Source organism: Theropithecus gelada, chromosome 10, assembly GCF_003255815.1.
Source record: "Theropithecus gelada isolate Dixy chromosome 10, Tgel_1.0, whole genome shotgun sequence".
In the NCBI taxonomy this organism is placed as follows: domain Eukaryota; kingdom Metazoa; phylum Chordata; class Mammalia; order Primates; family Cercopithecidae; genus Theropithecus; species Theropithecus gelada.
Genome location: NC_037678.1, coordinates 12,327,291 through 12,349,483, shown reverse-complemented (window position 1 = coordinate 12,349,483; position 22,193 = coordinate 12,327,291). Strand labels below are relative to the sequence as shown.

Below are 22,193 nucleotides of genomic sequence, written 5' to 3'. Positions count from 1 at the left end.
GAAGGAGGTTGTGTCACTGCACTCCAGCCTGGGTGACAGGGTGAGACCCTGTCTCAAAAAAAGCAATAATAATAAATAAAAATAAAAATTCAGAGGTGAAGATTGCTTTAACCAGGGTGGTCAGGAAAGGTCTCTCTGAGGCAGTGACATCTGGGCTGACGTGAAAGATGAGAAAAAGCCAGGCAAGTGAACAGAAGGCGAGACAGCCAGTGCCAAAGGCCTGTTGCAGGAATGAGCTCAGTATGTTTGGGGGACAGAAAGAAGGGCACTGTAGCCGAAGAGCAGTGGATGGAGAGAAAGTGGCCAAAGGAGGTGTGTAAACAACCTGAGCTTTGTTTTGAGAAGAACATTGGCTGGTGTAGAAAGAAAGACTTTGGAGGCAAACTATGGATCCTATCTATCCGGAGGCTGCTGCCATTGTCTGGGTAAGCTGATGGTGCTGAGACCAGGTGCCATGACTGGAAGTGGTGAGAAGTGGTCCTATGCAGGAGACCTGGAGACACCGCTAGCTTGAGTCCTGAGGTGGGAAGGAAGGGAGAGTGAGGGATGGAGCCAGGCTCCCAGGTTTTGGCTTGAGCAGCTGAGATGGGATGGCAGGGGAGTGGAGGTAGGGCTGACATCAGGAGCGGTCTTTGGGCCGAGTCCTCTGCAGTCCCCATCTGACACCCACTGGAGGTGCAGAGTGGGCAGCTGGCTATGAGTCTGGAACTCAGAGAAGCTGTTCGCTCTGGAAATACACACCTGGGGCTCATGGTCATATAGATGTCATTTAAAGCCACGGAACTGGATGAGATCATTAAGGCAGAAGGTGTAGGTCGAAAGAAGAGGGCCAGGACCACTGACTGCAAAATGAGCCAATGACACCTACACCCACGGGGCTCTCGCGACGTGTCACGTGAACGCACCCAACGAGCACTGGAACCAGAGCGGCCCCGGGGGCGGGGCTACCAGGGGGCGGGGTCAGAAGGGGGCGGGGCCGAGGGACCAGGCGGCCGCTGCTGGCCGGAGGGCAGCCGGGACGGTGACGTCACCGCATGACTGGGTTTTTATGAATGAAAGGAATCCTGTGAGTGAGTAATTCCGGGAAGCTCGCCTTACAACTCCGCGCGGCCTCGGCCCCCTGCGCCGCCCTCCCCACAACAAAACTCAGCGCGGCGCTCCAGAGCGCCCGGTTCAGAGCGACCTGCGGCTCAGAGCGGAGGGGAGACGGACCAGAGCGCGGGCCGGGACAGCGGCCGGGACAGCGGCGAGACGCGCGCGTGCGAGTGCGCCGGGCCAAGAGGGCCCAGAGGCGGGTGAGGAACGCGGGGCCAGGAGGGCGGTGCGCGGGACCCCGAGGCGGCAGGGTTTCCCGCCCCAGGACGCGCCTAGGGTGGGCGCCGGGACCCGATCCGTCGGGGCTCCCGGGGCTCCATCGCCCGACGGCTCGGGGCGGGGAGAAGGGAGCGGCCGTCCCGGGGACGCCGAGGACGGGGCCGAGGCCAGCTCGGTGGAGTCGGGGTGGAGACGGGGCCCCTTCCCGGGGCGCGGGCGGGGAGGCGGCGGCGCCGGGGAGGAAGGGGCAGCGCAGGCTGGCGATCTCAGCGTCCGCCCGGCGGGGGCGGGGGCGCTGTGCTCCTACGTGACTTCGGTGGGAACAGGCCCTGGCCCGGCGCCGGCGGGCGGTGCGTGCGCGGTTTGTTTACGTCTGAGGGCGGGCGGTCGGGCGTGTGTTCCCTGGCGGGCGGCCTGGGTATCCTGCCCGGTGCGTGCGTGCGCAGTGTACCTCGGGGGGCGTGTGTCTGTTGTGCTGTGTGTGCGCGTGTGTGCTTGTGTGCGTGTCCGCGCGCGCGCTCCCTGGGGCCTGTACACCAGCGGTGTGTACCTCGGAGAGGGCGTGCCCTGGGCTGGCCACCGGAGTAAACGCGGAACAAGGACCCGAGCGAAGGAAGCGGACCCATGCGTCTTCACACGGGGTCTGGGAATTCTGGCCTGGGCCTCCCCAGTCCTACTACCCAGGGCTGTCCGGTCCCCGCTCTCCCCGGAGTTTCCCAGGGCCTCCGCCACGTGACCCCAGTGTTTGTCCCCCGCCCAGAGCCGGTGCCCGCAGCCACAGGGTGGGGCAAGGTATCAAAGATCCCACCCAGCTAAGCTAGGAGCGAGGGGTGTGAGCCACCCCCGCTTGGCACCCTGGTGGATCTGGTAACAAAGTGAGTTGGAGCCCAGGTTCTTGCCCCCAGATTTTGGGGCTCCCTAGGGAGGGAAAACCCAACGTACTCTCGTTCTTCCCAGGGTTGCCCATCCCCTCAGTCCCATGAGAACAGGAAGGGCCAGAAAACCTTGACCGCAAAGGTGCGGGGCAGGGAGAGGACCACAGGCTTTCTCGGTAGTCCGGGTTCTGGAGGCTGTACCTGCTAGGTCTTGGAGGATGGGGTGGAGCCGGTTTCCGCCCTCCTGGTAGTTTCAGTTCACAAGTGGGACTAGTGAGACCAGACTGACCTACAGCTGGACGCCGGAAGCTAGCTGAGGCTCTGAGCCAGCCGGCAGACCCCGAGTCCTCACCCTGGGCCAGGCAGGGTCAGCAGGCAGTGGGGATAGGCCTCTGCACGAAGGGTTAATGAGCGAGGGGTGGGGCCTGACCTAGCCACCACCTACCCACTCACCCAATAGCCCTGCAGAAAGCACCTGTTTGTTGTAGCAGCCTGCAGGATGGGCTGGGGGCTAGAGATTCCTTGGTCTTAATCCACCTTCCCCCTCCACCCACCCACAGGCTAGGGAATCATGGGAGGGGAGCAATGGAACTTCCTAGTGTGAGGAACCAATGATCTTTTTACTTTGGATCTTTGAACCCTGGGTGAGCTCTGCTGCAGCCGCTGAGACCCTCAGTGTTCCCATCTGCCACTGGAACTAGATAACAGCCAGGATGGCAGGATGGTGGGTAGAAGGGGGAAGCTCTGGAAGTCTCAGACTGCAGACAGCATATTTTCCAGGTGAATTGTGGAAGAGAAAGAGCCAACTGCCCCATGCCAGGAGCTGGGGGTACCCAAGAGTAGGTGGGGTTTGAGTCAGGGGGGTTGGGGCCAGGAGCACAGGAGCCAGATAGGCCCACCCTGAAAGCTGGGCAGGAAACATTCCAAAGTAGGGCCTGGGGTCAGGGGATGAGGGGAAGTGGCTGGTTGACTCAGTCCCAGATGAAAAGTTAGCATTGAGAGGTTTAACTTCCCATTGAATCACCCCTGGGCCCTGCATTGCCATTGGGCCCCTGCCCTGGACCAGACGCCAGGGATGAGATGAACAGACCAGATCCAGAGACTGACCTCTGGGAGCTTACAGCTGAGCAGTGGACACAGAGTTGAAGAAATATCCACAGAAGTAAATGCAAAACACGGCTGAGATGGGTGATGTGAGGGAGAAGTCACTGTGGTTTGAAAGTACATAACAGTGCTCTGACTTCGCCAGGGCAATCAAGGAAGGCTTCCCTGGGGAGGTGACTAGTGCACTGAGTCTAATAGAGTGGTGGTTGTCTGCAAAGCCCTTGAAGGCAGGAACTGTGATTCACTTCAGGGTCTCCAGGGCCCAGCACAGAGCCTGGAACACAATGGGTGCTTCTCGGATGTTTGCTGATTGAATGAATGAGCCCTGGATCCCTGTCCTCGAAGAGCTCCACAACATATGCAGAAAAAGGCCTGGGAACCCCAGAGAAACAGGAAGCCAGGGCAGAGGCTGGAGGAATCTTGAAGCAGTCTCCCAAAAGCGAGCAGATCCTTCAGGGCTCAGGCAACTTCCTCCCTCACACACACTGGCATGCACTGCCCGCTTGTCCCTTTGGGAAACATTCAGGGATAGTAGAATTTGCTATCTGTTCATTCATTTGTTAGCATATGATCCTGGGAGAGAGTGGACAGGAACATGGTTGAGGCCTGAGGACCCTACTGTGTGGGCTTGCGGGGAGGCTGGCATTGCAGGGTTTTGAAGTGGGCCAAGCACGGACAGGCTCATGGGTTTGTGTCAGTAGTGATTCCTCTGACAGCTCTTGCAGGAGGATCAATGGTGGGGATTGGAGACAGACGGCAAGGCAAGAGGCTGGTGAGCAGGCAGCTGTGGTCATGGTCCAGATGAAAGAGGAAGTGGTCTGTGGCTGTGCAGGTGGAGAAGAGGGCTAGTCTGATAGTCTGATAGTTTGCATCTCATGCCCCCACCTTCAGGAAGCCTTCACCACTTTCCTTTCCCTACCTCCATTCTGCTGGTGGTCTTGGAGCTCTGAGCCAGAATCTGAAACTCTAAACTCGGAGATAGTCATTGTTGGAAGGTACCTTAGACTTGGAGGAGGTTTGGCATATTGGGAAAACTGAGGCCCAGAGAGAGGGAGTGCTGTCCCTGAAGCCACACAGCGAGTGTGAGAGGGTGCCAGAACTAGGGCTGGAACCCCAGGCCGTTGCTTCTCTGTGGTGCTGGGTTCTCCCAGCCTTGCTCCCCTTCCAGCAGGGAGGCGGCTCCAGCAGAGCTGGCTGCCAAGACCTAGGAAAACACATTTTTTCCCTCTGTCCTCACAGAGCAAGCAAAATGGCTCAGCAGCCAGAGAGGAGCCCATGCCAGCGGGTGGGCCTTCTACAGGATGTCTCTGGAGTGGACTGCTGGGGCCAGGGAGGGGGACATTGGACGGTTGTGGCTGCTGACTGGACAAGGCAGCTGTCAGTCCCTCAAGAGTCACCTCTCTCCTTATGCCTCCAGAAGACGCCATGGACCTGCAGACCCTGGAGGTCAGCTCTGCTGGCTTCCAAGGGAAGAAGCCAGGGAGAGGCGGTGGTGGCCGGAATAGAAGAGAGAGGACCCCTGGGTTCCAGTCCACCACTGCTACCAAACAGTGGCTTGGTTGCCTCCGGTGCCTAACAGGGGATTGGATCAGCTACTATTTCTCAGGCCCAGGGTCAGCCAGCCTGGCAAAGGCAGAGGACCCAGGCCCCTTGGCAGCCCCTGGCCTGGGGTTGCCTGCGGAAAGCCTGAGGTTACCAGAAAGTTCCCCCTTCTTGTGAGTTTCCCTCTGTGATTGCCTGACTTTGCTGAGCTAGGACATTCCTGGGCAAACGTGGGTGCCTCAGCTGACATCCAGGATGCAGTTGAGGGGGCTGAGGCTGGGACAGGAGGGCATGGAGGAGTGGGGGAAGAGCAGGTTCGAAACCTTCCTAGCGCCTGAGGGTATTTACAAATGCAGCCAGCTTCCACTGTTATCAAGGGTAGGGAACGGCTGATGGTTCCATCTCTCCGTTCCATCTCTCGGGCCTGGTCTGGAGGCACTGTTGAGGATTCTGAGGCTGTGTCCAAGCCCAGGAGAAAACAGTTCTGTGCTGAGAAAGACTCAGGGGCTGTGTCCTGCCTCACTGGGAACTGGTGCTGTGTGTGGTTAGTGATGTCTCTGTTGCTTGTGGATAGTGGGATGATGGCGAGATGAGGTGATCTTTCTTGCCTATGCCTCTTTTTTTTTTTTTTTTTTAAGACGGAGTCTCGCTCTGTTGCCCAGGCTGGAGTCCAGTGGCTTGTTCTTGGCTCACTGAAACCACCTCCCAGACTCAAGCAATTCTCCTGCCTCAGCCTCTCAAGTAGCTGGGACTAGAGGTGTGCGCCACCACACCCAGCTAATTTTTGCATTTTTTTTTTTTTTTTTTTAGTAGAGACAGGATTTCACCATGTTGGCCAGGCTGTTCTTGAACTCCTGGCCTCAGATGATCTGCCCACCTTGGCCTCCCAAAGTGCTGGGATTACAGGCGTGCGCTACCGTGCCCAGCCTTGCCTAAGCCTCTTACATTTTACACACTAAGATTATTATGATCATTACCACTTAGCAAGGAATCCAGGAAAAATGACTTGTGCATGAGGCCAGGCTGTGCCTCTGCGGTTCTGTATCAGCCGCAGCACCCAACGGGCAGTTGATTAACTTGCGTGGGGAGAGGCCTCCCTTCTCCCATTGGGTCTGTGTAGCTCAGGTGGCCCAGGCATCACTGCACGTGCCAGCTCCCCAAACGGCTGGCAAGGGGGCCTGGACACGTAGCTGTCACTTGCAAATCATATCCCTAGGGGGCCCAACACAAATCGCGGAGAATCAGAGCTGGGGTGGCTTGGAAACCGGCAAATCCAGCTTTATCTTCACAGGGCTAGGGAAACAGGGCCCAGGGAGGTTGCCCTGCCAGGGCCACACAGGGAAGAGGTGAGTGGCTCCATGTGGCCTCAGGCCTGAATTCTATTATTATTATTATTATTATTATTATTAAGACGGAGTCTTACTCTGTTGCCCAGGCTAGAGTGCAGTGGCGTAATCTCGGCTTATTGCAACCCCCACCTCTCAGGTTCTAAGCGATTCTCCTGCCTCAGCCTCCTGAGTAGCTGGGACTACAGGCGTGTGCCACCAGGCCCAGCTAATTTTTTGTATTTTTAGTAGAGACAGAGTTTCACCGTGTTAGTCAGGATGGTCTCAATTGCCTGACTTCATGATCCACCCACCTTGGCCTCCAAAAGTGCTGGGATTACAGGCGTGAGCCACCTTGCCTGGCTATCTTTTTTTTTTTTTTTTGAGATGGAGTTTCACTCTGTCGCCCAGGATGGAGTGCAGTGGCACGATTTCAGCTCACTGCAACCTTCACCTCCGGGTTCACGCCATTCTCCTGCCTCAGCCTCCCGAGTAGCTGGGACTACAGGTGCCCGCCACCATGCCTGGCTAATTTTTTTTTTTTTAAGAGGCGGGGTCTTGCTTTGTCACCCAGGGAGTGCAGTGGCAGGATCACAGCTCATTCCCTCCTTGAATTCCTGGGCTCAAGGGGTCCTCCTGCCTCAGCCTCCTAAGTAGCTGGGACCACAGGTGTGCACCACTGCACCCGGCTAATCTTTTTATTTTTTGGAGATGAAGTCTAGCCATCTTGCCCAGGTTGGTCTTGAACTCTCAGGCCTGAATTCTACCCCATGCTGGCTGTATGAGCCTGGACTACTCTATTGCCGTCTCTGGGCATTACCTCAGGATTGGGCGAACCAGGGAGATGACGGTGTGAAGGGACCAGGTTTCAGTCCTGGGCCTTTGCAGATATTCATTCACACCTGTTGTGTGACTTTAAGCAAGTGATGCCCGTCTCTGGGTCTCTACTTCCCCTTGGGTCAAGTGAGGAGGCAGGACCTGATGGCCTCGAAGGGCCTTTCCTGCAGTTCCCTGTGTGACTGCCGCCAGCTGGGAGATGCTGAATCAGAGTGAAACCCCAGTGCTGGCTACAGGCCTGACCCCTCCTGGACAGACAGCAATTCTAACCTCCCAGGTGCTCACTGACCTCTACAGTGTATACCACTTGATTGCACCAAAACCCTGCGAGGCAGGTATTATTCTGATCCTTTAAATGGGAAAGTGGAGACCCAGAGAGATGGAGTGGCTCACCCCAGGTCACACAGCCTGAGAAAACAGAGATGGGACTTAAACCCAAGCTTGACTCCCAATCCAGTGCTCCTTTCCCTGTTTCCCACACCCCACCTTTGGGCCCAAAGTCACGTGGATGGGATCCCCTCTGTTCTCTTCCCATTCTCCTAGCATCTGTACTGGCTCTGCCAACAGGCGCAAGGAAGCAGCTGGAGAGGAGGAAGAATTAGAGACAGGGCCAGGAGGTACTGAACGACGTTTCAGCTTGGAACTTGGTTTGGACTGACGAGCTGGGTGATGGTGTCAGACACTCCGCCCATCCACCCTTCCCCAGTGCCTGCTCCCTGCCAGGTCTTGAGATGGGTGGCCTCAAGCACCCAGAGCTGATTCAGCCTCTCCCTGTCTGGTGGAGAGACAGCAAGGAAACACAACCCATTACACACAGGGGTAGGGGTGCCTAACAAGTCCTAAGGATCAGGGAGGGCTTCCTGGAGGAGGAGATGTTTACACCCAGGGCAAAAGGATGAGTAGGTGTCTGCCAATGTAGGGGGGAGTAAGGGGAGAGAGATGTCATGGGGTGGGAGGTGGCTCAGAGGCAAGAAAGTGCGGTTGGGAGGAAGCGAAAGAAATTCTGTGTGGCTGCAGCAGAGTGGAGGTGGCAGTGGTGGCAAATGGGCGTGGGGCTGGACACACAGGGCCTGGGGTGCTGTGAGGGTAGGTCTGGACTCTGTCCTTAGGATAGTAGGGAACTATCTATCTATGGAACTATCTATGGAAGGTTTTGGTTTTGTTTTGTTTTGTTTGTTTTGAGACGGAGTATCACTCTGTCGCCCAGGCTAGAGTGCAGTGGCGCGATCTCGGCTCACTGCGAGCTCCGCCTCCCGGGTTCACATTGTTCTCCTGCCTCAGCCTCCTGAGTAGCTGGGACTACAGGTGCCCACCACCACGCCCAGCTAACTTTTTTTGTATTTTTTCGTAGAGACAGGGTTTCACCGTGTTAGCCAGGATAGTCTCAAATCTCCTGACCTCGTGATCTGCCCGCCTTGGTCTCCCAAAGTGCTGGGATTACAGGCATAAGCCACCCTGCCCAGCTGAACCATGGAAAGTTTTAATCTGGTTGGTGGCATGGTCAGATTCACGTGGTGCAAAGATTGTCTGGCTGCTGTGTGGGGATGAGCTGAGGGCAGCAGGGAGGCGTGCTGGGACCTCCCCAGGTGTGTGTAGGGCAGTGAGTGTGGCCACTTAAGAGGCCTGCATTGGGTCGGGCGCAGTGGCTCTCGCCTATAATCCCAGCACTTCGGGAGGCCGAGGCAGGTGGATCACCTGAGGTTAGGAGTTCGAGACCAGCCTGACCAATATGGTGAAACCCTGTCTCTACTAAAAATACAAAAATTAGCTGGGCATGGTGGCAGGCGCCTGTAGTCCCAGCTATTCAGGAGGCTGAGGCAGAACGAATCTCTTGAACCCAGGAGGCGGGCGTTGCAGTGAGCTGAGATCCTGCCACTGCACTCCAGCCTAGGTGACAGAGCCAGACTCCATCTCAAAAAAAAAAAAAAAAAAAAAGGCCTGGATCAGTGAGGTTGACATGTAAACATCTCCAGATAGTGTTTGAAAGGTCAGGTAGCCCACAGATCTCATACGACTTTTCCAGGTAGGATGGGAGTGCACAGAGGCCCCCAAGGAGACCTAGGTGGGCAGCCAGGGCCTGCCTGAGCCCCCTAGGATTTGAAGTGCTAGGCAGGGAAACTGAGGCCAGAGCCCAGGCTAAGCCGGCATGTTCAGCAGTGGGGGTTGCAGCTCACGGTTCACCCCATGAAGCCACTGGTCTTCACCATGGATCCACACAGGGGTCTAGAGCTGCCTAGATCCTGACCTGGCACTCTGGGTCCACCCAGCTACCCTCAGCGCAACCTGTGTGACTCCTAAGACTCTCCTGCTTAAGGGCCACAGTGGCTGCCCCATCAGGGGATCTCTGCAAGCATCAACTTCCTTCTGTCCCACTCCTTCCTTCCCTCCGAGCTGCCAGACCCCCTGACTGTGTGGGCCGGGAGGGGCTGGGGAGTTTCCTGAGAAGCCCTGGACTGTCCCCACCTCGGCCTGAGTCACACTGAGAACTCAGCAAGGATTCCTTGAGCATCTACGAGGTACTAGGCGCTCTTCTAGGCACAAGGGAGGCCACGGTGAATGAGGTATAAGCTCTGCCCTCATGGAGCTGGCATTCTAATCGGAGGGCTGGGAGGGACAGACACTGAACAAATACCCACCATATATGTGAGTCATGATAATTATACATGAGAAAACCTGAAGTGGGGAAGGAACATGGGGAGTCTGTGTGTGTGTGTGTGTGTGTGTGTGCGCGCGTGTCTGTGTGTGTATCAGGGGTTGCAAATTCTAAATTGAGTGAACATGAGGTCTGAAGAGACCTGAGGAGGCGACAGAGCAAACTTTGTGGCTATCTAGGGAACAAAGATGCCAGCAGAGGCCATGAGCGGTGGCTCATGCCTATAATCCCAATACTTTGGGAGGCAGAGGCAGGAGGATCGCTTGAGCCCAGGAGTTCAAGACCAGCCTGGGCAACATGGTGAAACTCTGTCTGTACAAAAAGTACAAAAATTGGCCAGGCTTGGTGGCATGCACCTGTAGTTCCAGCTACTAGGGAGGCCGAGGTAGGAGGACCACTTGAGCCTGGGAGTTTGAGGTTGCAATGAGTTTTGACCATGTCACTGCACTCCTGCCTATAACAGAATGAGTGAGACCCTGTATAAAAAACAAACAAACAAACAAACAAAAAAATGCCAGCAGAGGGACCAGCAAGTACGAGGGCCCTGGAGAGGAGCATGCATCCTGTGTTGAGGAACAGCAGGTGTGGCTGAGGCAGGGGAAGCAAAGGGGAGCCAAGCAGGACTGAGGTCGGAGAGGACATGCTGGGGAGCACTTTCTTTTCTTTTTTGAGATGGAGTCTCACTGTGTCGTCCAGGCTGGAATGCAGTGGTGTGATCTCGGCTCACTGCAACCTCCACCTCCCGGGGTCAAGTGATTCTTCTGCCTCAGCCTCCTGAGTAGCTGGGACTACGGGCGCCCGTCACCACGCCTGGCTAATTTTTGTATTTTTAGTACAGACGGGGTTTCACCATGTTGGCCAGGCTGGTCTCGATCTCCTGACCTTGTGATCCACCCACCTTGGCCTCCCCAGAATGCTGGGATTACAGGTGTGAGCCACCGTGCCCGGCCACTGGGGATCACTTTCTGCAGCACATTGTGGGCCATGGTGATGACTCTGGCTTTACTCCAGTGAGCCGTGGGAAGGTCCTGAGAGAGGCGTGACATGAGCTGACTTAACACAGCTACCTGTGTCACCCAGGGGGAAAGTGAGGCACAGAGAGAGTGGCTAACCTACCAGAACCCCACAACTAGTGAGCGAGACCACCCCCAAAAGGCCCCAGGTGTGTCTGGCACCAAGGTCCATGTAGTTTTCATTTCTCCACCTTGTCCCTGGGAGACACCTCGGTCCTGCCAGAATGTGTCAGAGGCTGAGCTGACCTGTGAGGTCAGCCCTGCAGACAGCTCAAGGAATCAGGGCTTGGACCTGGCCTCTTGCCCTCTGCTGTCCACCAAACTGGGTAATGCTCTTTCCGATATGGCATGTGTTTATAGGATGCTACACCTCAGATCACAAAACATCTTCCTTTGTTTTCTTTTTACTTTTTTTTTTTTTTTTTTTGAGATAAAGTCTCACTCTGTCACCCAGGCCGGAGTGCAGTGGCGCAGTCTCAGCTCACTGTAACCTCCACTTCCCAGGTTCAAGCAATTCTCCTGCCTCAGCCTCTCGAATAGCTGGGACTACAGGTGTGCACCACCACACCTGGCTAATTTTTGTATTTTTGGTAGAGATGGAGTTTCGCCATGTTGGCCAGGCTGGTCTCGAACTCCTGAACTCTGGTGATCTGCCTGCCTCAGCCTCCTAAGTGCTGGGATTACAGGCGTGAGCCACTGCACCCAGCCTATCTTCCTTCATTTTCCTTGGCTTCTTATTACTGCCCCCTCCCCTTGGAGACAGATGAGAAAACTCACGTTCACAAGGAATGGCGGAGTAGATCCTATCAGCTTGGGACAGAGCGGACTGCTGCTTTATAGGGGCCTTTGGGAGTTGGTCCCCTTCTCCAGCCTAGAGCAATGACCACTGACCCTCCACGAGTTTTATTCACCTTTGTCTCCCCATTACCAACTACATGTTTGGCAAAGAGTAGCTTCTCAATAAATAGTTGTTGAAGGAGCATGCGGCTGTCAGGCGTGTGGGAGGGGGGATTAGGAGATGAGAGGCCCTCAGTGGTCTAGGGATGGCTGCCTCATCTGCCTAGGGCATGCTGAGTTAGTGTGGGGCAGTCCCCAGGCAGCTGGGAAAGCTTTTCCAAAACAGAGGTCTAGATGAAGGAGGCCTGGGGAGAGAGGGGACTGGCTGATATTGTATCTTATGGGGTGCCGGATGGGCTTTGTAAAAAGGCATTTACTGGCAGGGCACGGTGGCTCAAGCCTGTAATCCCAGCACTTTGGGAGGCCGAGACGAGCGGATCACGAGGTCAGGAGATCGAGATCATCCTGGCTAACGCGGTGAAACCCCGTCTCTACTAAAAAAATACAAAAAAACTAGCCGGGCGAGGTGGCGGGCGCCTGTAGTCCCAGCTACTTGGGAGGCTAAGGCAGGAGAATGGTGTAAACCCGGGAGGCAGAACTTGCAGTGAGCCGAGATCCGGCCACTGCACTCCAGCCTGGGCGACAGAGCGAGACTCCGTCTCAAAAAAAAAAAAAAAAAAAAAAGGCATTTACTGGTGCACATATGCTGTGTGTACTTTTCTGTATGTAGGTTATACTTTAAGAAAAGTTCTGAAAAATCAGCTGAGTACAGTGGCTCACACTGTAATCCCAACACTTTGGGAGGCCAAGGTGGGCGTATCACCTGAGGTCAGTAGTTTAAAACCAGCCTGGCCAACATGGCAAAACCCCATCTCTACTAAAAATACAAAAAATTAGCTGGGCATGGTGACAGGCACCTGTAATCCCAGCTACTTGGGAGGCTGAGGCAGGAGAATCACTTGAACCCGGGAGGTGAGCCGAGATCGCACGACTGCATTCCTGCCTGGGCGACAGAGTAAGACTGTCTCAAAAAAAAAAAAAAAAGTCCTGAAAAATCAAATCAAAGGCACATGTCCAAGCCCCATGTGGAAGAATGGTCAGGAGAGGGACATCTATTCATTTGGTGCACACTTACTGGGCCATCTACTATATACCAAGCACTTATTTAGGCATATTGATGCCATGGTGAGACAGGCAAGGCCTCTGCCTTCATGGGCTTCCGTTTTGGTGGAGGAGGAGTGGGAAGGAGAAACAAATCATAGATGAGGAACCAAGCACAAGAAATGCAGAAGAGGTGACTGTTACAAGGGTTAATAGGCGGGGTTATGTGATGTGACACAAAGAGGCGTTCAGCCGGAATGGTCAAAGAAGATCTCTTGAGGCGGTGACATTGGGCAAACACCTAAATGATGAGGAGTCATCATGGGGAGCTAGAACAGTAAAGAGAACAGCATGTGCACAGCTCCCGAGGCTGGAAGGAGCCATTCAAGGAGGCCTGTGGAGCAATGTGGAGAGAGGAAGGTGGCAGGTATGAATCAGTTCTAAGATAGCAGAGGCCTTGAATGGCAAGGTAGTGAGTTTGGATTTTATTCTAAATGGGAAAACAAAAACAAAACAAGGTGACTTTGACCTCCTTTCTACCCTAGGTCTGCAGCCCAGAGGGCACCTTCTGCAAACATGTCTGTGGATCCCCTATCCAGCAAAGCTCTAAAGGTGAGGAGGCAGCCTCTGTTAACCCAGTGAAGCCCTCCCTCCCTGCCCATGTAGAGCCTCGTCATCCCAACTTCCCCTTCTTTCCTGGAATCCCCTGGGTGGCTCAGCAGGCACCAGGCCTTCATGATGCCGAAGGGAAGGGCCACAGCCACAGGCTGGGACCAGGAGGCCTCGGCTCTGGTCACAGGCTGCATGTCCCTGGGGTAGGTCACTTCCCTCTCCATCCTCCTTCCCCATCGAGTCAATGCCCCCTGGGGCATTCAAAGGTGCTTTCCGGGCTGGGTTTCTCTGGCTGAGTCCAGGGCTTGGCGCTAGGTTAGAATTCAGGTTGAGCCCCGGGTGGCCTCCTTTTGTGTCCGGATCCTAGTTTGGCCTGGTTTCCCCTTCCCGGATTCCTGCTACCCTTCAGGGTTTTGGATCAAGTCCAACCACCACCTCGGTGGCTAAGGCGGTGAAAGAGGAACACCGAGGTGTGGAGCGGGGCACCGTCCCCAGTCCCTGGGCCTCAGTTTCCCCATGCCCGCAGATCAAGCGAGAGCTGAGCGAGAACACGCCGCACCTGTCGGACGAGGCGCTGATGGGGCTGTCGGTGCGCGAGCTGAACCGGCACCTGCGCGGGCTCTCGGCCGAGGAGGTGACACGGCTCAAGCAGCGGCGCCGCACACTCAAAAACCGCGGCTACGCCGCCAGCTGCCGCGTGAAGCGCGTGTGCCAAAAGGAGGAGCTGCAGAAGCAGAAGTCGGAGCTGGAGCGCGAGGTGGACAAGCTGGCGCGCGAGAACGCCGCCATGCGCCTGGAGCTCGACGCGCTGCGCGGCAAGTGCGAGGCACTGCAGGGCTTTGCGCGCTCTGTGGCCGCAGCCCGCGGGCCCACCACGCTCGTGGCGCCAGCCAGCGTCATCACCATCGTCAAGTCCACCCCGGGCTCGGGGTCTGGCCCCGCCCCTGGAGCGGACCCCGCCCACGGCCCGGCCTCCTGCTCCTAGTGCCCGCCCCCGCCATGCCCCAGCCACGCCCCTCCGGCTCCAGCTCCCTCCCCAAAGTGCCTGAGCGCCGCCTCTGTGCCCAGGCCCCATTTCTCTGCAGCACTGGCCCCTTGGTGCACACACACTCCCTCCATGGGCCCTGTCTTCCTCTTGCAGCCCCCAAAACTGGGACCGCATGGCCCTGGGAAGGGGAACTTTGGTAGGTTGGGGATGGGACAGAGGTCTGGATCTGGGATCGCCCTTGGCTGAAAGTTTAGCCTTTTTAGATTGAGAGATACAGAGCCGGCTTAGAGAACAGCTGTTGGGGGAGAAGAGGGCACCCCTCATCTTGGAAACTGCTCTGATTGTGCCAATATGTCCTCCAAACCCTCCCAGGATTCAGAGCTAGGTTTGGCTGGCTGTGACTTACGGGCCGTCCTGCTGAGAAATTGCACTGAAGAGATGCCTCCACCTCTGGTTTAGGCCTGGGCGTGCCTGACCTTCCGAAACTAAAAGAGTGGGTAGGAAGACTAGTGAAACCCAGTTCACAGATGGGGAAACAGGCCCGAGGTCACATTTCACTTAGTGGTTGTGCTGGGACCAAAACCTGGGTTTCCTCACTGCTGCCCTAAGATTCATTCCAGCCATGGTTTTCAGGGGGACAGTGGACAGGGACTCAGAAAGGTGGTGGGAGGGCATCCCTGGCCTGGGAGACCACTCGCTGCAAGGGAGGGGGAGAGAAGCAGAGGGAGAGAGAAGGTGACATGGATGGAAGAGTAGGAAGGAGTTGGCCTGGTTCAGCCCTAGGCTGTCCCTGCAGCCAGGGTGTCCAGGGGCTGGCCAGTCAGAGAAACGGGGCCATGGACTGCTGTGGCAAATAGGGAGACAAGGACACAGACCCTGCAGTCCTACTACAGCCTGGAGTGGGGTCCTAAGAAGAAGGGTACCACCTTGACCCCTGTCAGTGTCCACTGTGTGGTGGGGGCTGACCCCTGTCTTTGATTGTCATTCTCCTGGGAAGCCCAGCCTCAAGTCCCTCCCCCAACACTGTCCACACTGCCCCTCCCCACTGTTTATTTATTGCACGGATCTAAGTTATTCTCCCCAGCCAGAGCCTGAGCTCCTGTTCCCTGGGGAAAGTGGCGTATGGCCCTGAGCTGGACTTTATATTTTATATCTGCAAATAAATCACATTTTATCTTATATTTAGGGAAAGCCGGATAGCAACAACAAAAAATGTTTAAGCCAGGCACGGTGGCTCACACCTGTAATCCCAGCACTTTGGGAGGCCAAGGAGGGGGATCGCTTGAGTCCAAGAGTTTGAGACCAGCCTGGACAACATGGTGAAACCCCGTCTCTACAAAAAATACAAAAATTAGCCATGCTTGGTGGCTCATCATGCCTGTAGTCCCAGCTACTTGGGAGGCTGAGGCAGGAGGATCACTTAAGCCCAGAAGGCAGAGGCTGTAGTGAGTTGAGATCGCACCACTGCACTCCAGCCTGGGCAACACAGCAAAACCCTGTCTCAAAAAAAAAAAGTTTAAAAATATTGCCCGGCTCCTAGAATTTATTTATTTCCTGACTTACAGCAAGCGAGTTATCGCCTTCTGTATTTTGTAGACTTTCCAAATAAAGTCAAGTTCTTTTTCCACAGAGAATAAGTGTGTATCCTGGACTATCTTTGTTGGGGAGGGGTGTCTAGAATGGGTTTCTGCTTTGAACCCCTTGGGGCCTCTGGTGGTGGGGAGGGCTAGTGCACATCACCAGCTGTTGCACAGGGTATGAGGTGGGGTGGAGACGGCTACAGAGACCAGCGGTGCTGAAACTTCGATGCTTCCTTTTGGTTGCTTAGAGCACAGGAGCTCCTGGGGAAAACAAAGCCATGAACACAGTGAAATTTAGAGCTACATTCTGGCGGAGCATGGTGGCTCACACCTGTAATCCCAGCACTTTGGGAGGCTGAAGCAAGAGGATCATTTGAGACTAGGAGTCCAAGATGAACCCGGGCAACACAGTTGAGACGCCATCTCTACAACAAATAAAAAATAATTAGCCACGTATGGTGGTACACATGCCTATTGTTCCAGCTACTGGAGAGGCTGGGGTGGGAGGATCACTTGAGGCCAGGAGTTTGAGACCAGTCTGGGCAACATAGCAAGACCCCCATCTCTACAAGAAATTTAAAAATAAGAAAACAGGCTGGGCACGGTGGCTCACACCTATAATCCCAGCACTCTGGGAGGCCGAGGTGGGTGGATCATTTGAGGTTAGGAGTTCAAGACCAGCCTGACCAACATGGTGAAACCCCATCTCTACTAAACATACAAAAAAAAAAAAAACACTCGAGTGTGGTGGTGCACGTCTGTAGTCCCGGCTACTCGGGAGGTTGAGACAGCAGAATTGCTTAAACCCAGGAAGCGGAGGTTGCAGTGAGCTGAGATCGCGCCACTGCACTCCAGCCTGGGTGACAGAGCGAGACTCCATCTCAAAAAAAAAAAAAAAAAATTAGCTATAGTGGTGTGGTTGAGCCCAGGAGTTCAAGGCTGCAGTGAGCTATGATTGTACCACTGCACAATCTAGGTGACAGAGACCCTGTCTCAAAAGAAATTTAGGGTTAAATTCCCGGGCATCCCTTTAGTGAACAGACACTCCCACCCAGAGAGGAAAAAACCCAGATTTCGGAGTCATTTTTCCAGCACTTTCACACTGAGGTCTGATTTTCTACAGCCAAGTAGAAACAATCTTCCCTATGTTTCAGAAGGCCCACGGAGGCAGAGTGGCTTTCCCAGCCCGTCTGCAGACCTAAACCATAACCCTGTGTCTTGTCCTAGGCCTCAAACTCACTAATTTCAACCCAATCTGCCAGCCCTTCTGAGGCACCCTGAAGGAGCTAGTGGAGTGTACTGTGGTCTGTGGGTCATGGCAACTGGGGTTTGAATCTAGGTGTCTGTTCTTAGCTGTGGGATCTTTGGTACTTATTTGATTTCTCACAGCCTCAGTTTCCCCATCTGTAAAATGAACATGCTATGGGGCATGAGGCGTGAAAAACCCTGGGGACCCTGTGCTACAGGTTTTTTTGTTTTTTGTTTTTGTTTTTTTTTTGAGAGGGAGTCTCGCTCTGTCGCCCAGGCTGGAGTGCAGTGGCCGGATCTCAGCTCACTGCAAGCTCCACCTCCCAGGTTTACGCCATTCTCCCGCCTCAGCCTCCCGAGTAGCTGGGACTACAGGCGCCCACCACTTTGCCCGGCTAGTTTTTCGTATTTTTTAGTAGAGACAGAGTTTCACCGTGTTAGCCAGGATGGTCTCGATCTCCTGACCTCGTGATCCGCCCGTCTCGGCCTCCCAAAGTGCTGGGATTACAGGCTTGAGCCACCGCGCCTGGCCGGGCTGCAAGTTTTAACACTCAGAACACACATGTACAGTGGCACAGACTGAGGTGAGGTCAACTGTGGGGCTGGGTATGGGGCCGGTGGGGTAAGGCACCAGCTGGGCAAAGGTGCAGGATTTGAGTCCTGGAAAGGGCCAAATCGCATAGGTCGCCCACGTCCACGGGGCTTTCTCCCCTTTTTAGGTTGGGGCTCGGTGCTTTCCCTGCCAAGACCATGACCCTGAAATACTGAGTTCAGTCCTGCGGGAAGGGCAGCAGGAAGCTGCGGGAGGACGCAGGACCCGCCTCGGGAGGCTGGCGGGAATTCCCCCACCCACGCTGCATTCCTGAGTGCTCCCGTCAGCAGCAAGCCAGGCCCTGAGAAGGCATGCGGTACCAGAGAGGCCAGGCACTGTGCCCACGGCCAGAGGCCCCCTGCCCCAGGGTCCCAGGGTGGAGGATGGGCCCAGAGATGCAGGAAGCTTGTCTGGAAAGGGGATCCCAGGAAATCCTGGGAGAAGCCTGCAGGAGCGGGGCTGCCAGCATGTGGGCCCCATCGACCTGGTTGACCAAACAGGGAAGGAGCATTGACCACCTGCAGCCCGGCTGTCTGTCCTGGGGTAGGAGCTTCCTGGGGGCTGGGGAGACCCTTTGTCCGAGGGGGGCCTGGGCCTTGACCTTGGTCCCGGTCAATCTGAACCCCCATCACTTAAAGGTTACACACAGGAAGGAGAGGGTTTCCTAAGCCGCCCCTGCCCACAGCCACTACACCCACTCCAAACCCAACACGGGGCAGGGAGGAGGAAGGAAAAACCTCACCCACATGCAGAGATTTCAATACAATCTATATTATCTCATATATATATTCTTCCTCACTTTATTTGCTCACTTCTGTCACGCATTTAAAATGTCACAGAGACCAAAATAGAGTGGCTTTCTGGTGGAACTCATGGCAGTCATACAACAAGATACAAAACTAGGAGACTCTGTCTTCTCATACATCATACAATTAATTTTTCAAGTATTCTTTATGTACAAAGAGCTACTCTATCTGGAAAGAAAATTAAAAAAAAAAAAAAAAAAGACAAGGTAGGTTATGCATCCTAAGGAGGAGGAGGGGATGGAGCGGTTGGGCACGTGTTCCCATCCCCATGACCCCAGGGACCGCTGATTCCCTGCCACTGAGCTCCCCCCACCCCCACCCCCACCCTCCACGCAAACAGCAACGCTGGGGCAGGTGATGACCAAGGGAGTGGGAGTCAGCAGCACACTTTGGCCTGGAGGGAGAAGGGAAGCTACGTCGGAGACAGCTTGGTGAAAGCAGACGGCAGGGGCAGGGCCAGGGCTGGTCCTCAGCCTGTGTCTGCACCCACCTTCCCGGGTCAGGCCCCCCAAGACGGAGGGGGAGAGCTGGCCTCGGGCACCCACATGCAGGCCTCTGCCACAAGGGAGGGAAGGAGGCCAGGAAGACAGCCAGGCCCCGACTCTCCTCACAGGTGGCAGGGAGGGAACCTGTTCATTCCAGGAAGGACCAAAAGAAAGAATCCCCAGTGAACACCGGCAGGGTCCCTCTCCCTTACCCTACCAGCTTCTCGAGGCGACTGCAGCCCAAACCCAGGGATAATCTGGGTTTTAGATGCCAGGACACTTTGCCTGTAGGGACATGTGTTGTGACACGAGGCTCTTCCTAAGTCAGGAGCTGGTATAAGCCCAGCCTGCTGGGGGCTCCGGCTCCGGAGGCCCCAGGTCTAGAGGTGTGGAGGGGGAGAGGAGGGGCTTGGTGGTCCTGAACACTCCTGAGGCCTGTCTGAGGGCTCTGGGCCCAGCACTGCAGGATCCTGTGAGCGCCAGCAGCTGAACGAAGAGCCCCAGGGAGCATGTGGGACAGACAGGGAGCCAGAGAGGGGCGCTTTCATATGTGACTAAGGCACAGAAGAGATGGGCCAGGGGCCGGATGGGGCAGAACACCAGGCCCTGTGTAGATGGGGGCCCCGAGAGGAGTCTGGGACCATTCCCCCACCTCTCAGCTCCCCACTGTGTGGCCACCCCTCCCAGCCTCCCTGCCAGACTGCCTTCCCCCGGAAGCTGGTCTGAAACATGGAGACTCAGACCTTTCCCCTGAAATGGGAGGGAGAAGCCCCAGAGAGAGAGAGGACCCAGCATCAGCCTGGGAGGGAGGGCTGGGAGCCCCTGAACCCTGGAGCAGCCAGGAAGCAAGGGCTCTGCCCAAAGCTATCGAGGAAGGACCCAGGTGAGCCGGCAGTGCGGGCTGTGGGCTGTCCTTGGTAGGCCAGGGGGAAGGGGCATGAGGCAGGCAGAGGTGTGGCCATGACGGGCGGGGACACCCAGGGGCCAGAAGCCCCTGCTTCAACAGAAGTGGTGCCCAGAGGCCCCTGAATGCCCTTTCTGGGTGGGGCCTGTGACTCCTGGTGTCTGGCTCTGATCCTTGCAGCATGCCAGGGAGGTCAGGAGGGGAGGACCACAGAGTGCCCACATCCCCGCTCCTGCCCGGGGTGAGGTGAATCTAGCACTGGACAAAGGTGGACAAGGGAGGGATGCAGGCGGGAAGAGCCCAGGTCAGACAGGGTATTGCACGGTGTGTGTGGGGGCCACGGCTTGCCGACCTCAGCCTGAGAGTCTCGCAGGGAGAAGGGGCTAGAAGGCTGCAGCCGCTGGTCCACACACAAGCATTGGGGCCTGGGCGCGGCTGGTCCCAGCATGCCCCCAGCACAGGATGGGCAGCAGGGGCATGAGCCTTGCTCCCAGTGTCCTCTGCCCTCGCCCGGGCAGTGCAGGCTGGGCCGTGTATAAATATTCCTGAAGGCCCATGGGCGAGCCTGGCTGTCCCCGGTTCCTCTGGAAGTGACATGTGAGTGTTTCTGGTCCAATAAATAAATGGCGGCGTGAGTGCTGTGCCAGCTGCCTCCTGGCCTGGTGGTGTGGCTGGAGGTGGGGCACAGCCTGACCATGGCTACGGCGCCAGCACTTCTGCCACCACAGCCCGCACCTAGAACTCATCATCAGAGCTGAGCAGGAGAGTCTTCTCGTTGTCGCGGGCGCCACTGAGGCTGTGGGAGCGGGAGAGGCCATGGGCGCCACCACGCCAGGCGGGCCCAGGCTCCAGGGTGGAGTGCTGCGTGTACTGCTGGTAGGCGGGTGAGAAGTTGTGGATGGCGTCCTGCACGATGTCGTGCGGGCTCATGGTCTCCTTGAGGCTGCTGGAGATGCTCTTCATGGGGGCGCAGCGGCCTGCCGGGCAGGGGGCGGGAGGGGCGGGTGAGGAGGCTGCTCAGCCCCTGCCTGTGATCCTGGGACAGACTCCCCTAGCCCAAAGCTGTGCCCTTCCACCACCCCTTCTGGGACAGAGAATGGGGTCCAGGATATGAAAAGGGGCAGGAAAAAATGGACTCCTTTGGCTGAGGAGCCCCAAGGGGAGGCTCAACTGTGAAGAGGAGCAGATGTAACCCCCCACTGGAGCCAGGCCGGCTGGGGGAGGGACCGAGGCTAGAGACTGGCGAGCTATGGGCAGTGAGCCTGGAATGCCCCAGAGAGGCCAGGGCAGGCTCAACCGACTGAAGTCGGGGCATGTGGGGCCAGAGGGCCTGGAAGCCGGGGTGCCCTGTTCCACAGGCGCCAGACGCGTCCCCCACCACCTGGGGAAGTGCTGTGCTCCCTCCACTCTGGAGAGTGTGCCAGGGGCTGGCCCCATCAGGACCAGGCTGGCCTGCACCCCCAGGGCAGCAGATGCGACTCACTGGCTCCCTCTAAGAGGGCTTCCTCCTCATCTCCTCTAATCAATCGTCTGGTCCTCGCAGGCTCAGAGGGGAAAAGCAGCCCAGGAAACAAAACCTGGATGTAAGAGGCAAGCCTAACTCCAGAACCCAGGATTCCTGACTCAGCTTGTGAACTCTTGGAAACATCGTGAAATGCCCCGATATCCCATGAAGAGCACGGTGACCCCAGAAGAGGGCGGGGCATATTCCAGAACGAGAGACCAGGACGGAAGCAGGCAAGCTCTACAGAGGGTGGCCCTTGGCAGGTGCTCTGGGCATTCCCACCCAGGGGTGCCAGTGGGGAGGAGATGAGAACACAGAGGAGCTACAGAGAGAGGCATGCCAGTGACAGTGACCAGAACTGACGTGCAGGACAGACATGCAGACCAAGAGCGGGACCTACCGTAAGGGCCGTATGTTGGCACTGCCCACGGCCAAACCCCGGGCAAAAGCAGGGCAAGGGGGGTGGGGAGAGAAGCCGAAGAAATAGAGAAGACAAGAGACAGCTGAGTGAACAATGTGTGCCCACCACCGAGGCCCACCAGCACGACACACCACACACCCTGCCCCCCCCCCCGGCCCCCATAGCGCACCCAGGAAGCTCCAGGTGCCTCCTGGGGCTTGGCAGGGGGGATATCCACCTAGGGATGACTCCTCCCCTGGTGTTCACGCCAACAGGAAACATCCGCCTGGCGGCTGAGTTCCGCCTCCACGTCTAGGTCAGGACGTCCCATCCCCACTTCTTCCCAGGCTAGCCTGGGGCCACATCTGCACCTCATATTTTACAAACCTCACAACACTTCCCAGACCAGGACATGGAGGCTCGGAGGGAGGGGTTACGATCGCACAGCTGAGCCAGCTCTGCACCCAAGCCTA

General features: G+C 56.4%; 2 protein-coding genes across 9 annotated transcripts in view; one reads left to right on the top strand and one right to left on the bottom strand.

Annotated features, from left to right (window-relative positions):
* The first annotated feature begins 966 nt into the window (after window positions 1-966).
* On the top strand, window positions 967-15,838 carry MAFF (MAF bZIP transcription factor F). 5 transcript variants are annotated; one of them, XM_025398080.1, is made up of 3 exons: window positions 967-1,295; window positions 13,147-13,213; window positions 13,740-15,838. In XM_025398080.1, exons 2-3 carry the CDS (start codon window positions 13,178-13,180, stop codon window positions 14,196-14,198), a joined length of 495 nt encoding a protein of 164 aa, XP_025253865.1. In that variant the 5' UTR covers window positions 967-1,295; window positions 13,147-13,177; the 3' UTR covers window positions 14,199-15,838. The 5 variants fall into 5 exon arrangements, with proteins under 5 accessions (XP_025253865.1, XP_025253866.1, XP_025253869.1 ...); XM_025398081.1 differs by having other exon boundaries at window positions 1,015-1,321; XM_025398082.1 differs by lacking the exon at window positions 967-1,295 and adding an exon at window positions 1,901-2,189.
* Window positions 15,839-18,372: 2,534 nt separating this feature from the next.
* TMEM184B (transmembrane protein 184B) overlaps window positions 18,373-22,193 on the bottom strand; it is a 55,707-nt gene continuing 51,886 nt past the window's right edge. For 3 of the 4 annotated variants that reach the window (XM_025398078.1, XM_025398077.1, XM_025398076.1), the window contains one exon: window positions 18,373-20,793. In XM_025398078.1, the coding sequence (XP_025253863.1) occupies window positions 20,552-20,793 (242 nt within the window). In that variant the 3' untranslated portion in view covers window positions 18,373-20,551. Of the gene's footprint in view, window positions 20,794-21,720; window positions 21,742-22,193 lie in introns of all 4 variants that reach the window. The other variant, XM_025398075.1, reaches the window with a different exon arrangement.